The sequence below is a fragment of the Ascaphus truei genome, chromosome 4 (assembly GCF_040206685.1).
Source record: "Ascaphus truei isolate aAscTru1 chromosome 4, aAscTru1.hap1, whole genome shotgun sequence".
Taxonomy (NCBI): Eukaryota; Metazoa; Chordata; class Amphibia; order Anura; family Ascaphidae; genus Ascaphus; species Ascaphus truei.
The window spans coordinates 213,128,686-213,145,916 of record NC_134486.1 but is presented as its reverse complement, the minus strand read 5'-3'; the positions used below and the strand labels follow the sequence as shown (position 1 = coordinate 213,145,916).

Genomic DNA, 17,231 nt, shown 5'->3' with positions numbered 1-17,231 from the left:
TGATGCGTCTGTCCAGAGAACATTGTTCCAGAAGTCTTTTGAGTCATCTATGTGCTCTTTGGCAAACTTCAGACGGGCAGCAATGTTCTTTTAAGAGAGCAGTGATTTCCTTCATCCCTTCATAAACTCCATTCTTGTTCAGTCTTTATCTGTTAGTTGAGTCATGAACACTCACATTAGCCAAGGTGAGAGTGGCCTGCAGATCCTCGGATGTTACTCTGGGCTTCTTGATGACTTCCTGGATGATTTGCCAGTTTGTTGTTGAAAGATTTTGGTAGGACTAACGCTCCTGGGTAGAATGACTGTGGTCTTGAACTTTCTCCATTTGTAGACTGTCTGACAGTGAATTGATGAAGCCCCAAATCCTTAGAATTGGTTTTGTAACACTTCTAGACTGATGAGCATTAATAACTGCTTTTCTGAGGTCCTAAGAGATTTCTGCTGCTCATGGAAGGACATGTTTCTACACACATGTATGGTGAAGACAAAACTCACAAAGTTTCTGATCTTTATATAGGGTGGGGCCTCCCAAACTCACCCTTGAAGGTCTACCTAATTATTTAATACCTGATGCTAATTATCCCCTTTCATTTAGCTGATAAAACCAGGGTTTCACTTAAGTTTGCACATATCCTGACTCTTAATTACTCATTATTTGTCTAATTCATACATTATTTTGTTTCAAAAGACATGAAATTGGTTAATATAAAACGTATTGGATATTTAAGAAAAGTTTTTATTAAAGGTCATCATTGAATTTCTGTAATCTACCTCCTCCAGTCAGCTTCTTAATGCCGGCACATGGATGAAGCAAAGGAGAGAAGCACGGAGAAACTATGGGGAGAGAGGGAGAGCAGCCTGCCAAGTGGGCAGCGGTTGGGCACTTTAGATGACAGCCTAGAGAGCCACATTCGTACAATATGTGGGACCTGAATTACCTGTCCTACCAGTACTATAATGAGGATAATTGGTTCACAATAGCAACTTATAGTATGTCTCAAATGAGTGGAGATCAAGTACTATAAAATCGCCGTACTCCAATCTTACTTTGATGCTGTTGAACCATTGGCCCTAGACACACATATGCTAAAGACCACTGCAGTCAATAAATTATGCCTTGATTCACTAAAAGTGGCTAAATCTTGAATTATATATGTAGTTAGGAAAAATATTGCTATTTAATATGTTTGCTGATTTACTGGGCAATTCAATAAGAATTATACAATGCATGATAGCGTTACTGACATGTGAGCTGTGGTAGTCACTATTGCAACTTCACTATTAACACCAATGCTCTGCATACACCCTTCAATGCTGGTGGGGCTACCAATGAATTGTAAATTAATATCTTGCAGTCCCCTACAACACAAGTAGTTACCATTACACACACATCTAATAACAAACATAATTAACATCACGTAATATGGTAACAATATTTTACCAATGTAAGACCATAATAATTAGCCCACGTGGCTAGGAAGGCATGGTTAAAACCATAGCTGGCTAGCCTCCAATGTCTACTAAGGATTAAATACAGTTCATAGGCAACAAACCTAACACCAACTATTGTGACAGCCACTGTTAATCATACAATAGGATTGTTTTCACCCCTTAGTAGATCACTGGGACCAGCGAAACATAAGGTTACCATAGGGTTACCATAGGGTTACCTGGCCACTTGGGCTACAAAGAGGTAATGTGGTCAAATATAATACATTTTAAAAAATACATTTTATCACATACTCCATGTTGCCTAGTTTTATCTTGATTACGAATATAGTATCAAATATATTATACAAAGTCAGGATATGCCTAACAACAGCCTGGTGACCGAACCTTGGTGAATAGCACAATAATATTGTAGAGATAAAAAGCCCTTTTTCTCTGTTTAAATGTTTGAGATATGATTTAATTACGTTGATGAAAAAAATTATGAGGCTTCACTGCTTTAAACTTTCTTTAGAAATGCATGAGAAATGCCATTGTTCAGCTCTCACTTCTTGACATCAACTCTTATAATGAATACACAAGGCCGGATTAAGGGAAAGGCTGGCTGGGCACTTGCCAGGGTGCTAATCGAAAAGGGGTGTCACACGCTCCGACCCCATCTTTAAATTATTTGCATTCTGCACAGCCTTGTCAATGTCGTAGGACATTTAAAGACGGCGCGTCAGACTGGTGGTCGTGTACGGCACTCGGAGTGTCGGCGGTGGCAGCAGCAAGGGACATTAACATTGGTGAGTTCGCTTAGCGACACGGGACATTGACGGCGCGGCACCACGGGACACGGCTCACAGGACCTGTCCCGCGCTACCGCTCCATCAATGTCCCGAATGCTTCTGAGCGCAGGCCTCACAGCGGTGGCAGAAGCAAGGGACATTTACATTGATTAGTTACATAGTTAACTATGTAACTGATCAATGTAAATGTCCCTTGCTTCTGCCACCACTGTGAGTCCAACGCCCGCCACTCTGACATTTAAAGATGGTGCAAGGGTTGGAGCGCGTGTGACAAAAAGTAATGAATGTTGCACTTACTTTTTTGCAGCCTCCTTTTTCAGCGTCACGTGGTGTCGCATTTCCATGACAGCGGGACGTCATGTGGCATCACATTGTCATGGCAACATGTCACCATGTGACATCGCGGCATCATTTGACGCAGCGACACTGCAGGAGTAGGGGCGACAAATGTTTAGCCTGCCCGGGGCATGATACTGTCTCAGTCCGCACTGCCAATACATGTAAATTATGTCGTTTAGCCCTTTGACTTCAGAGGGTGTTTGTACCTGTAATTGCAGAAAACAAAAATCCTGCCTTCTCCAGCCACAATACAATAATCTTCTCAGTATAAACCCTGATATACCTTTTCTTTACATCTTGCACCTTGAAATTCTAGACATGGTTTATTGTAATCTTTGCAGAAAGTACAGATATTTCGGTCCAAATATTAAAACAATGCACAAAATCGAATCAATTCAGAGAAATATGTATTGTGAAAATCGTTCACTCAGTCAGACTTATCCTTTGTTATGTTCACCTCCCTTTAAAATACAATCAGATCTATGAATATTGTTTGAAAAAGTGTTTCAGCACTATAGAAATGACTAACACATTCAAATTTACAAACATGCAAATATGAATTCAGCATGGCATAACATGCTTCTAATGATCTTCCCATAAGCACTAACCCCTGTGATAAGCCATATTAAAGGGCCATGTGACAAAAACACTATAGCCCAGAAAGATTTAGGGGTTTTACGAAGATGAACCCCGCCAATGATCAAAAGGGGTCCTCCATCGGTTTAACTCCAGGTAAGATTACCATTTCCCCCCCTGTTAGCACACAGTTGCTGACATAAAAAGAGATTATAAAGCATAGGGGGAAAAAACACAGATACTGTACTAAATAATTCTGGAAATTCATAGACCTAATATTTAAAGTATTTCAGTTGCAAGTAAAGGCACCCTTTCACAACCCTCTTATTACGTAACTGTTATAGTATGTAGCACTACAACTTGACTGTTTGCTCAATATATTTTATGTCAGACATCACAGGTTAAAGATGCTATCCCCCTACCGGAAATGTTTTCAGAGAGATCAATCCACATCTAATGAAGGGCCTTAAATGTTGCCCAAAACATTAAGGTTTCATTCTCTCACTAAAGGAAGTCCTGGGTAGTGTGATGATTATTTGTGTGTAAATGCACTTGTCATTTACTCATCATAATAAAGACTTATATTTTTGCATAAACTTGGCAAACGCTTTCAATATGCTTTAAAATATTAAAACGTTTTTCTGGTAACCAGATGTTTTGTGAATTTTCTTACAATCATTATCCTTTTTTTAAATTATTTTTTAAGATAATACTACTTGCAGAATTGTTTCTTCTACTACATTCACATTTATTCACATTATTCTCATAGGGAAAACAATTAGGGAGCCATCATTAGCCAAACCACTAACTCTGAAGAACAATAAGTGACTGGTGAGACAGAAAATTACAGTGTTGCAGCTCAAAGAAAACATACATTTTCCTAGGTTCAAAAAGGTTTTCATTTTTAAAATGTTTACTTTTTAAGTGGTCTTTTTGAGAAAACCGATTACCTTTATTTTTACTTTTTGGCTGATAGGCGGGAGTTTTCCTTAAAGCAGCATCACATGTTTGTGGGAAACCATTTTCAGCTCTGCACATGAACATTTAATTCACTAATGTACAGTTAAGTGATATCAGATATCTCTTTTATACAATCCTAGACCCCCCAAACGCTCAAGTTTGGAGAAAAGAAAAGTCAAAGCATAATCATTCCAGAAATATTGATCTTCTGCTTTACCTGTTTTTGCTGACAGATTAGGATGGTTGGAAATTAAAAACAATTATACTCTTCACTGTTTAGTTGTATTGGTTGTAATTGGTGGAAATGTTTAGTGGAGTGACCCCCATCACGAACTAATGCTTTAAAATGCTCGAAACTGATGACTGCAGAAGGAAATTGGCCATGAAAACGGCTGCATTTTCTAAATAAACAAATAGCAGATATGTTAAACTCGCTTTTGACCAGCAAAATTCCGTCCGCAAAGTCACCACTAGCATGCTTAGGTGTGAAATAGACAGGCGTTTCCTCTCATTTCTGGATGTGACAGAAACATATTGCTTTCCACTTGCAAAAATGGATGTGGAAAAGCAAGGAAATAGCTTTCATTTCCTACTTAGCCTTGCAATGCCAACATATTCAGCAGTGAAGAGGTTAAACTTGATACTGCACATCTACTTCTGCAACTGATCACAGCTATAGTTTATTTCCTAATCTGCTTTCCTTAGAAACATGCAACTTCACAATTACTTTCTGCTTATCCCAATTGAAAAAAAAAAAGATTACCCCCCCCCCCTTTTTTTTTTTACCTTGAGATCACGGTACACAATCTTCCCAGAATGGAGATAGTCTAGGGCTGAGACAATTTCTGCACCGTAGAAGCGTGTGCGGTCCTCCGAGAACACCCGCTCTCTCGACAAATGGAAAAACAGCTGCAGGGTAAACAGCAGGGACAGGATTGTAATAATTACCGATTTAGTGGGGGGAAATTAACACAAACATAAAACACCTCTCATCACCATATTGTGAAGATAGATAGTGTACTCTCTGTGGATTCCTGACACTCTTAGACAGCAGCTGGCTTATCTTTGCCAGGTTTCCGAGGGGAGAATGCGAGCTGTTAAATCAGCATTTTAATCAATATACCAATCTTGTTTTAGGCATTCTGCATGCTACCCATTTAACCTTCAGTTACTACAGCTAAAAAAAAAAGTGTTTACAACAGTAACCATAAGAAAAGCATCCTCCAATTATCGAAGTTAATTGCAATTGTAATACTGTACATCTTAATAAACACAATGCAAACCTCCTAACATTAATTGTCATCTTGCTCTACATTAAATGTTTCTTAATCTGAATTGAATATGACAATGCTCAATTTAGTCTGATACATACTAAAATGATGGTGTTGTGTTATAATGTAGTATTTCTCTCAATATGGAAAAAAAAATCCTCTCTCCAATGGAGGCAATAAATAAATAAAAACACATCAAATAAGTTCCTAGTATTTTCAATGAAAAGCAAAACAGACTTGGACTAAAGGTTAAAACGATTTAATATGAATACTGTACTTTTAAAAAAAACTTCACACCATATAAAATACTAAAACAGACTACTAATATAACAGGAACACTATACATTCTGTCATTCATTTTACTGTGTAACGATTTTTTATTTAATGTATAAAATCCCCTACTTTTGTTTGTTCCAGCAAATAAAAATGTATTTATGTTTAACAGCGAGCTCAATCTAGCAAAGCAGTAGCATGCATTACACAATTAATGTTATGAAAGTTATGAAAGCAGCTGCAGCAACTTCTGATGGAAGCACCCAGCAACCTTGAAAATGAAGCCTTGGAAAACTTCTTGTGAGTAAGGTGCGCACTACTTGCATCCCCCTGCTTTTGGTTTTACCCACTACCAGCTTTAAATGGCATTGCCAGTAACCTACCTCAAACTGAAGAGACCCAAAAGGTTGAAATAGCTGTCTGTGAGTAGGTTTACTGGCTATGCACTTCTTTAACCCAAGCGGTGCTGAAAAAGCTGTGTAATACGACAGGCTTGTAGGGGTGTTCAAATGTTAAAATGAAAAAGAAGCAAAAAGTGACACGCAGTACTCATTTGCATGCCATTACCCAGAATTCCTGGCTGCAGTGGAAGGATTGTATGCTAAGAGAGAATGGTGAAAGGTAGACCTGTCTGAGACATGCGAATGAACCCACAAGTTGTATTTTTCTTTGCAGTACACACTTTTTTTAAATAAATCATGTAATACTGAGAATCTTTATAAGGAATTTTTTACTGTTATACCGGAGTGGTCTTTTACCAAGAAATCTTCAAATTTGAGATGTGTTAAAATTCCTTTCACGCCTTTTGCATGCTTTTCCTTTGTTAAATAAATTTATATTTCCCTTCCATATGAAGAGGATGCTCATAATTCCAATGATGTCATCAATTTGTGGGGGAAAGAGGAAACAAGAAATAGAGCAGCAAGATGAAAACAAAATCCCAAACATTTGTATTTATAAAAAAAATTGAGTTTTGCTTTAAGGATAGATTACTTTGTTATATAAAGGCAATGTACAGCATTTCTTAATCTGCTAATAGTACCTTTCCCAATGTTGTTATAATTGTAAGGATTTCAGCAATTACATTACCTCAAAACATTTCTATGGGCCAGAAGACACAGTTACCATAGTTGTTTTTGTTTTTTTGCTACTTTTTATTTAGCATTTTCAAAACAGGTTCACAATATTGTCAACATATATCACATTTAGCAGAACAAAGGATGAGGGTTAGATAATATTGTGGGAAGGGGAGGGAAGAGGTGGGTTGTGAGATAAATCTGGGATATACTGCACCGACACACTTTATTCGAGCAAATACCCAGTATGTACCTGGCAGATACCTGGAATGCGCCGCTCCTCACCTCTGACAAGCCCCGTTGCATTTGCCTTCCCAGCCTGGGTTCATGCCTGGCTGACGGGCGGCTGATCTGTTAAATGATAATGATTAGGATTTAATAGGCTGCAATGCTTCGCATGTCTACCAGATGGCATAAATTTATGAATAGTAATGCAGTATATATATATATATACTGTGCAGTATTGCAGCCAACGGGAATAAAATGCTTCAATCCCTGCCTTGAAAATACCTCAATGCACTCGGGCAGAAAACAGTCACAAACCTCAATACACCCGGGTATACCCGAATTCGTGGGACTAGCCGAGCTCGAATAAAGTGTGTCGCCAGTGTACAGTGCAATTGTCAAAATGTATACATTTATTTTTTTTAAAGATTCTTGGGCTTTTGGTATTGCGGTTTCCGTGTCGGGACATCAACAGATCTCTACATAATCTAAAATCTTATTTGTTTATTGAAATGTGTGAACCACGGCTCCCAGGTATCTATAAATCTGATGGTCGAATCATGGAGATAGGCTAATAATCTCTTGAGATGTGCCACATTCCATATCTTATTGCAGACACACTGGAAAGTAGGTGGGTTTTTATGTTTCCAAAAGCGGACAATGGAGCACCTTGCCACATAAAAAATGCGGGTGATTAATTTGGACTCCAGGATATTTAAGTTGAGTTGGTGATTGGTGCCCCTAAAATCACAAAAAGGGGATTCTTAGGGATACAAAGGCCAAATACTTCTTCTACCAATCTAAAAGAAAATAGGGGTTTAGTTTTAGGACATTCCCACCAAATATGGAGGATCGAGCCCGGGTTGACACATTCCTTCCAACACAGGGGTGACACATTCAGATAGATTGAGTTTAGTTTGACAGGAGTATAATACCATCAATATAGACTCTTGTATATATTTTCTTTAATTACCACGCAAATGGAATTTTTACCTGCTGCCACCCAGATATCCTGCCAAGTTTCTACATCTATGGGTATGCTAAGGTCTTTTTCCCATGCCAACATATATTTGTCTGACTTAGGGTCACCTGGGATACTGTGTATTGCATGATACAATACAGAGGTGAATTCCTTGGTTAAATATTGGGAGCTACACCAAATTGAGTCATCTTTAGCGGCACTATCTTTTGATGCCTAAATTGCAAATATCTGAAAAATTCAGTATGTGGGATTTTGAATATATAATTCAGAGAAGGGCTTGATAGTATACAAATCCATCACAATAGTGACTCCATGCTGTGTCCTACAGTGACCATATAGTCGTTTTTAATGGGAATCTTCAAATGGTTTGTTTTTTTCCCCATTAAACTTCAATAGTGTGGATCGGGACACTAATGCAAGTTAGCTCCCATTAAAAATGCATTCCAAGTCGAATGCTTAGTTTAAAAAATATATATATAATTTTTTCATGGGTGCGAAGCAGGGGGTTCCTGGGCCTGAATTGCGTTAATTTTATCTTGAGGATCACCCTGGTTTCTAAGAAACGTACATACATTTGTCATGCAATCTGCACCATTGTGTCTCTCCTTTCATCTTTTCTGAGATCCTCCCTATCCACCTGGATCAACATGCATTTACTCCATATGTGCGATATGCCTGACTTTATCTTGTAAAATGGGAGTAGTCACTCTACAAGACTTTGCCAGTTTTCAGCAGCTAACGTTGTTTTACATTTGATGCCTTCTCTCTACCCCCTTTGTAAAGCCCTATCCCGCCTTAAAGCTTTCTCACTGACTGCCCTACACCTCTGGAATGCCCTTCCCCTCAATACCCGACTAGCACCCTCTCTATCCACCTTTAAGACCCATCTTCAGACACACTTTCTTAAAGAAGCATATGAGTAGCACAGTGACTAATAATATACACCTGATACATAAAGCTTGGCCCCCTGCACACAGACTTACCAGAATGCCCTTCACTGTCTCTGTACGTTCTTCCTACCTACCAATTAGATTGTAAGCTCTGCGGAGCAGGGACACATCTTCGAAAAGGTTACTTTATGTCTGAAGCACTTATTCCCATGATCTGTTATTTGTATTATTTGTTATTTATATGATTGTCACTTGTATTAATACTGTGAAGCGCTATTTACATTAATGGCGCTATATAAATAAAGACATACAATACAATACATTGTTGTGCTTTTCTTTCCCCTTTCCCCCCCTTTTTTACGGTACTGTCCTACGTTCTTCTGATCTTTTGTTAGAAAACTATCTACACCTAGGAACTTGTACTCCATATTCAAGGTGTGGTTTTACTAATGCTTTATAGAGGGACATAATTACTGCATGTATGTTGACTTGTTGATTGGCTGTTAAATGCAAGATAAGATCTTGTTTGCCTTTGAAGATACTGTATGACTTTGGGCACTATTGCTAAATCTGCTTTCTATTAGCACTCCTAAATTCTTCTCCATCAAGGATTCTCCTAATTTATCACCATTTAATTTATAAATTGCCTGTTTATTCTTGTCTCTCAAATGCATAACCTTACATTAATCTGTATTAAACTTCATCTGCCATTTACCTGCCTAAATTTCCAGTCTATCCAAGTCCTTCTGGAGAGAAATAACATCCAGATCTTATTCTACTACCTTACACAATTTAGTGTCATCAGCAAAGATGGAGACTTTGTGCTCTATGCCAACCTCAAGGTCATTAATAAACAAGTTAAAAAGCAGCGGTCTTAGTACCGATCCTTGAGGAACTCAACTCACAAATTTAGCCCAATCTGAAAAAGCTCCATTTACGACAACTCTCTGTTGTCTATCCTTCAACAACTTTTCAGTCCTGGTGCCAATATTTTTAGAGTCCAATTTGCTTTATTTTGTGGACTGATGTCATGTGTGGAAACGTATCAAAAGCCTTTGCAAAATCTAAGTAGACCACATCGAGTGCATTACCCTGGTCTAAATTCCCGCTTACCTCCTCAAATAAACTAATAAGGTTAGTTTGGCATGATCTATCCTTCATAAATCCATGCTAACAATTACTAATAATTTTGTTTTCCATTAGGTATTCCTGAATATTATCCCATACTGTAACTTCAAGTAGCTTCCCAACGATTGCTGTTAGGCTTACAGGTATGTAATTCCCCGGTTGTGATCTAGCTCCCTTTTTAAAGCTGCTGTCCAAGCAATATCTTACATGTGTGTTTTTTTTATTTAAATAAATCAGTTCTGTACTATGAGAAAATACTTGTAGCATTTTTTTAAAAACAGTGCTGAATAAATTTTTTCATGTATTATAATGTAATAAGCATTTTTGTTTCTATAGGAACCATTTACAAAGTCACATCCCTTCCTCTTCTGAAACATGCAGTGGCACACCCTTTTTGAGCCTTGCCCTCTCTCTAGCAGTGCACCAATTGTATCTAGTGACTGCCTAGTCATATGATCTTCCCCACAGAACTGTGTCATATTAATATGCAAATGCATTCCACTGACTGCAGAATACGCCTCTGCAGCCATTTAGTGAACCCCTGAGCCAAATCTTTGCCGATCGATCACAGGAGAATGGAACGATCATCAATTTTGCTAATTACTTATCATTGTGTGGATTGTATTGATGCACATATTTAAGGGAGAAAAATAAAAACAAATTAAAAAAACGGCAGCTTGGACTGCTGCTTTAAATATAGGCACCATGTTTGCTTTACGCCAATCTTGTGGTACTGAGCCTGTGGAAATGGAGTCCAGGAATATTAAATGTAATGGTTTGGATATTACTGAACTTAACTCCTTGAGAACTCTTGGCTGTATGCCATCGGGACCAGGTGCCTTATTTACTTTAATTTTATCAAGCCGCCGATGAACTTCTTCCTCAGTTAAACAATTGTTCATTAATGTAGAGGTTGTGGCTTCCTCCTGCAATACTACTATTGCAATTGATTCTTCCCTGGTAAGTACAGAGGCCATGAATTTGTTTAATATCTCTGCTTTTTCCTTATCTCCAATAATCTGCATGCCCATCTCACACTAAAAGGGTCAAATATTTTCTTTTTTTTTTTATGTTTTATTATTAAGATACTTAAAGATTTTTTAGGGTTGATCTTTCTATTGCAATACTTTTTTCATTATCCATTTTTGCTCATGTGATTGCCCTTTTGCAACTTTTGCTACATTCCTTATAATTCTGTTACGTTGCCTCTGTCCCTTCTGACCGAATCTAAATGCTTGCCCCTTCTTTTCCATTTCTTCCCCTACCTGTTTTTTAGCCACGTTTGTTTAGACTTGTTTCTTTCATATTTATTACCCAACGGTAAACACAGATAAGTGTGCTTTCCAAACAATGTTTTAAAGACTGTCCATTTATCTTCCACATTTTTCCCTGCAAAAAAATCACCTCAATTTATTCCTTGTAGCTTAGTCCTCAGTTTATTAAAATCTGCCTATCTAAAGTTTAAAGTCTGTGTTGAACCCATGTAACATGGTTTTTGATAATTTATTTCAAATGAGACCATTTTATGATCATTGTTACCCAAATGCTCCCGGACTTGAATATTTGTTATTTCTTCTACCTTGTTTGACATTGCCAAATCCAGCATTGCCCCTCTCCTTTTTTGTTCCTCAATAATTTGGGTCATGTAATTGTCTTTAAGCACCCCAAAACCCTGTTTCCTTTCATTGACATGCTAATCTCATTGCCCTGTCTATGTGCAGATAATTAAAATCACCCATATTGGTACTTAGTCACTTTATTTACTCATATATTTTTGTTTTGGCATGTCACTGTTTACAATATAATTTATAAGATCACTAATTATTATTTTTGATTTATACCTATTCACTGGTATACACTGGGAGTGCCGGCCCAGGCACTTTTTTGTTTCATAAAGGCATTTTAAACTGAAGCAAAGAAATGCACCAATTTTATGTTTTCATTTACTCTTATGTTACTGTAAATGCATTTTTGAAAAGTAGCCTTACTGTAAAAAATACTACATCACAAGAAGAGCACTATTTATTTACACTTACATTTGGTAAAATAGGTACAAATGATTTAGAGTAATCAGGATACTATAGTTGTGATTTTTTTTTTATTTGGTGCTCACCAGAAGTTAGAAAAATATAAAATATTTTATTAAAGCTAAGTATACATAACTATTAAAATGAATTCAAGCAGTTCACAAGGTGTTTCGGTGATGGAAAGGGCCGCCGTCCGTAGGAATTACTGTTGCGTCATGACTTTACTCCACAACCACGCTACCACAAGCACTTTCAGATTGCCGGTTTGATCCCGTACAGCGTCTCTTGCTTCTCCGTGGGACCCGAGTTCCAGATTCCATTTCTGTATAACGCCTACAAACAGCAACGCTTATACCGAAACCCCCTGTAGCTTGAATTCATTTTAATATGTAAGTTATGTATACTTTTATTAAATAATTTTATATTTTTTTAACCTCCGGTGCGCTCCTCTTTTTTTGTATTTTTTTCTCTAAGACCTCTGCTTGAGGGCTGTGTTTGGGCACATTGGAGCGACTGCCTAACTAAAGAGAAACCGCAAGGAGAGTTAGAGGAACTTTACTATATTTCTATAGTTGTGAGAGTGAACACGCAACAAACACATTTCGACCCTATTTAATATGGTATATAGTGTGACAACACACAAGGCATTAACTTGCATTGAAGTGAATGGAAGCTTTGTAACCTTTTTCCTCTGTTTTTTTTTTTTTAATTAAGTTATTATAATGTTGCTTCTGTGGTTTATTTAACAACCCCTGTTGGTAATTTCAATGCATCTGAGGCCAGAATATTTAAGAAATGGCAAATGGTATGAAAATTAAGATCAGGATTCACGAACATAGAAAAAAAGTTTGAAAGATACCAAAAATATTCCAAACACTTTTTGTGTAAAAAGCAAGAAAAACATAATACTTTAAAGAACCGTCTCATTTAAAATTTGGTAACAAAGTAGAACATGGTACCAAAAATAAGCAGAAACATAGATACATCGAACAACAGATAACGGAGTCAACGCATCTTACGAATGACTTCAGCAAATAAAAATACCACTTGTAAGCACATTCACATGGCTCTGCAACCCTGCTTTTCACCATTATCTCTTAGCATACAATGCGTCCACTGCAGCCAGGGATTCTGGGCAATGACGTATGCAACTCTCCCTGCCTGACTATAAGGGAGTTTACATAGAAGTCTGTGTTGTTGGCTAATCAGGGTGCATTACCTTAGTCAGGGGTCATGATCAACACAGGCTGGGCATATATGCAGATGGTAAAGATGGGTGCCAGGAACTTTGCAGTTATTAAACAAACATTTATTTATTCATACTATAGACAGGTACAACTCTTCCTCAGTTACATCATTGCAATCCTGAGAAGGCACATCGCTTTAACATTGAATGGGTCTCTTTAATTCATGTCATGGTTAACCATGCTCATTGTGATATTCTCAATTCCTATCTTTCCAGGGTCCCAGCAGGGGATCCCCTTCCTCACTGAGGTAGGATAGGGCGTCATAACTCTGTATCCTACCCTGCTCATCTCACATACTGTACTCTGGTACTGAGGTAGAAGCGGGTGATTCTTCATTTGTGTACTGCACTTTAGTCTTTCAGGATCCTACTTAAGGAACTGTGGCATAACTTCTGATGATCCTGACGTCAGATTAGTCCAAAGGCCGCATATAAAGCAACCCTTCAAGGACACTGATCTCCCCTATTGAAGCCTGTACTTCTCCAGCTTCCTTTACTAAGGGACTGCCTGTAAAGGACACTTCCCTGCTTTGGAAAACAATAAAACAATAAACTACCCCAACTTAACTATTTACAATTGAGATCCTTCCCTGGTTTCTCTTCCCAGTATCTGACAATTATTTTCCCCCCCTATATATCACCACTCTCTCACCCCATGTCTCTAGGTAGAAAAGGGGCAGAGCTAAATATCTGCCTGATCATTGTCAAATACCTTATCTAGAGGGGCAGGTGTTTAGTATCTGACTCTTTTAACCCATATAGTGGGGGGGGAGGGGGGTTACACATGAAAATGAGCACACATAGTGTCACCTGTTGCTTCTTGTCCCCTTTAACATGGTCCCCTGACTTAAGAAATCCTCTAGGAACATTAGCTGTCTTAATTTTTTTTACAATAGGCTATTTATTGCTGCATCTTTTTGGAGACAGTACTAATAACATGCATTTTTACATATATATATATAAAATAGTATTACATGACTGAAGTATGTTCTCCCTCCTAAAACCAAAATTAACCAACAGCAAGGGGTTTTATCTGGGGGATCGACATTGCGTTTTGCAAAAAGCCCAAATAATTATATTTGATTCATTTTAGAATGTCTGTTAGTCAAAATGGTAAGCTGAGACATGGGAGGAGTTTGATTTCCACTAAGTACCCCCCTTTCATAAGAGGTAACTTTACCGGTTTTCTAACATGGACAGGGTAGGCTAGGTTATAGGAAACACTCAGCGGTGGATTTCAAGATCCGCTGTCCCATGACATTTACATGTGGGGCGGCCGCCTCCTTGCTACTATCCTCTTTCTCCTTCTGAATCGCAGCATCAAAGGATGCAGTGAACGTCACCATCATGACGTCGCACAGCGTTGCGTTGCCATGGTAACGTCATTTGACGGCATGATGTCACGGACAACGGATGGTGTGACGTTACGTTGATGATGTCCGTGGCGTCATTTGACACTGCAATCCGGAAGTAGAAGGAGGGCAGCAGCAAGAGGGCAGTCACCACAAGTAAGTGCTTCCCATCAGGCCCGAGAGTGCGGCATCTGTATATGGGGCGGACATTTTTGCCACCCTAGGCCCGGGCCTATCAGGCAATCTGCAACTGGAAACACTTGATTTACATACAAAAGCTCATCATACTTTGGTCACAATATGTGACTAAAACCCCAATTTAAATGAAATATTGAAAATAGTTAAAGACGTACAGGTTTCTATGCAGAATTATATAAGTAATAAGAAAGGGCTAATAATGATTAAATGTTTGGTTTTAGTGAATTTGGATTTGCATTAATCTTGTGCTTTTTGTTAAATTAATTTCTGCAGTAAGTTTTTCTAACCCATTTTAATTTCATTTTAACACAATTTCAAATACACTTAACTCAAGTGTATTACCACATTATTTATTGCAAATTTTAAAGTAATTTTTTAATATTGCACTTATCTTTTGAAGATAGAAATATTAGTAATTATAGGCAAAACTGTTAAAAATCCGGCCATTATTGAAATCCTTGCTCTCAGATTGGTTAAAATTCCGGGCATTATTAATTCAGTAATGGCTTGGAATTTTTGGCACCTTGCCAAGTTTTTATTTCCAGCCAATCAGCTTTCACTTGTCAGAGCTGCTGTCAGACAGAGGAGGTGATTGGGCAGGAGGCAGCAGCCAGACAGTGACAGAGACAGAGAGAGAAAGAGCTGCAGAGTTTGTGTCTGAGTGTGTGCATAAGAGAAGACGCCTCACAAGGAGGAAACACGCGATGCACCGCCGTCAGAACAAATGGAAGGCTGGTCGTTTGTTCTGACGGCGGTGCATCGCGTGTTTCCTCCTTGTGAGGCGTCTTCTCTTATCTGCCATTCGCGGTCGCACACCGGGTTGCTGGAGCAGAGGCCACTCAACACACCGCCGGTCATTGACCGCCCTCACGACGGACGAGTCGTTCGAGGGTTGGCGGTGCTACACACCAGGACATCCATCACGGGCACGGCATCTACAGCTGGTTAAGGGTGAGTCTCATACCATGTTATTATAGTGCTCTTGGGGAGCCACATCATTACTAGAGACCCTGGCGCCCTGTCAGCTTTGCCTTATGCCTACAACTCATATTTGGAAGAAATATTTCTCCAGCAACTTTTACACATTTCTGAGCACCTATATTGGTGCATCCCTGCACCTATGTTTTTCTGAGTGTGTGCATACATACACACAAAGTATATAGGGGGTTGCAGTGTGTGTGTGCGTGTATATTATATATATACAGTATATATATATATATATATGTAGCCAATAAAGACTATCACTTGTGAGCACATTCACATGTCTTAGACAGGTCTGCACCCCTGCCTTTCAACCATTATCACCTAGCATACAGTGCTCCCACTGCAGTAAGGGATTCTGGGAAATGACATGCAAATGAGCACACAATGTGTCACCTTTTGCCTGGAATATCCATACACATGGAGCACATTTAAGCAGATGCATCGCCGTTCACACAGCTTTTAAGCACAGCATGGGACTAGCAAAGCATGTCAAACCACTCATAGACATGTTTCAACCTTGATAGGTAACATCAGTGTGAGGTTAGTTTATACTTGCTTTGCAATATTTCTAGGCTGGGTATGTATGTATGTATAAGAGATAATCTCAGCAGTCTCCAAGTTCTATGGCAACTTAATATTCTGCCAAATATTTTGTACAGTCTGTTACATTCCAGGTCCCCAAGTGTCCAGCTGCATGGATCTGGACCCCCACTCCTGTTGGTGAACATCTCCAGCACAGAGGATTGTCTCTCACATGCTTGATATTTTTACCCTCTTGTAAGTGCATGTCCTAGAGACTGGGCTTCTCTTTTTTTAATAAATCCCCCATTTATATACAAAGTTACGCTATGGAGCTTGCGCTTCCTTTTGTTTTTTGTCTATAGGTATCCTTGTGTGGTTCGCTAACCACTTAAGAAGCTGAAGTGTGCTCCAAGGGATCTGCTTTTTAGAAATTGGATTTTCTTCTCTTCTTAACCATCTTGTGAAACTGGTTATAAACTTTTGGGACTCATTTCACATCACTGTGTATTGTGTATTGTGTAATATTGTAACCACATAAGCATTGATATTTACCTAACAACAAAATTAATAATGTGACAGGTGAATATAGGTGAATGAGTTGTTTAGATTGTTCGTCAAAAGTGATATCAGATTAACAATTCCGTCTCAGTCGATTAAATTGACTGAGAGGGATTAATGAGTGTATAGAAACTAGCATTCTGGTCTAGAGTATCTTTGCCCTTGGTCTGTTTAGTCCATTGTCTCCTTTACTCTTGTTCTCCTATGTTCTCCTATGATCCTCAGGTATATGGTCCCCTTCTCCACACATGTTTCTGTGTCACCAGAGTAATGACCATTGTCCTTCCATGGCATGGTCAGTCTCTATACATGCTGAGCTTCCCATCATAGTCTTCTCAGGCTTTTCATTACCAGCTAGTTTATTTTAACATAATATTTTTATTC

At 38.5% G+C, this 17,231-nt stretch overlaps 1 protein-coding gene across 3 annotated transcripts in view; it reads right to left on the bottom strand.

Annotated features, from left to right (window-relative positions):
* AKT3 (AKT serine/threonine kinase 3) overlaps positions 1-17,231 on the bottom strand; it is a 642,459-nt gene that overhangs the window by 143,327 nt on the left and 481,901 nt on the right. For all 3 annotated transcript variants that reach the window (XM_075596830.1, XM_075596831.1, XM_075596832.1), the window contains one exon: positions 4,902-5,024. In XM_075596830.1, the coding sequence (XP_075452945.1) occupies positions 4,902-5,024 (123 nt within the window). The remainder of the gene's footprint in view (positions 1-4,901; positions 5,025-17,231) is intronic.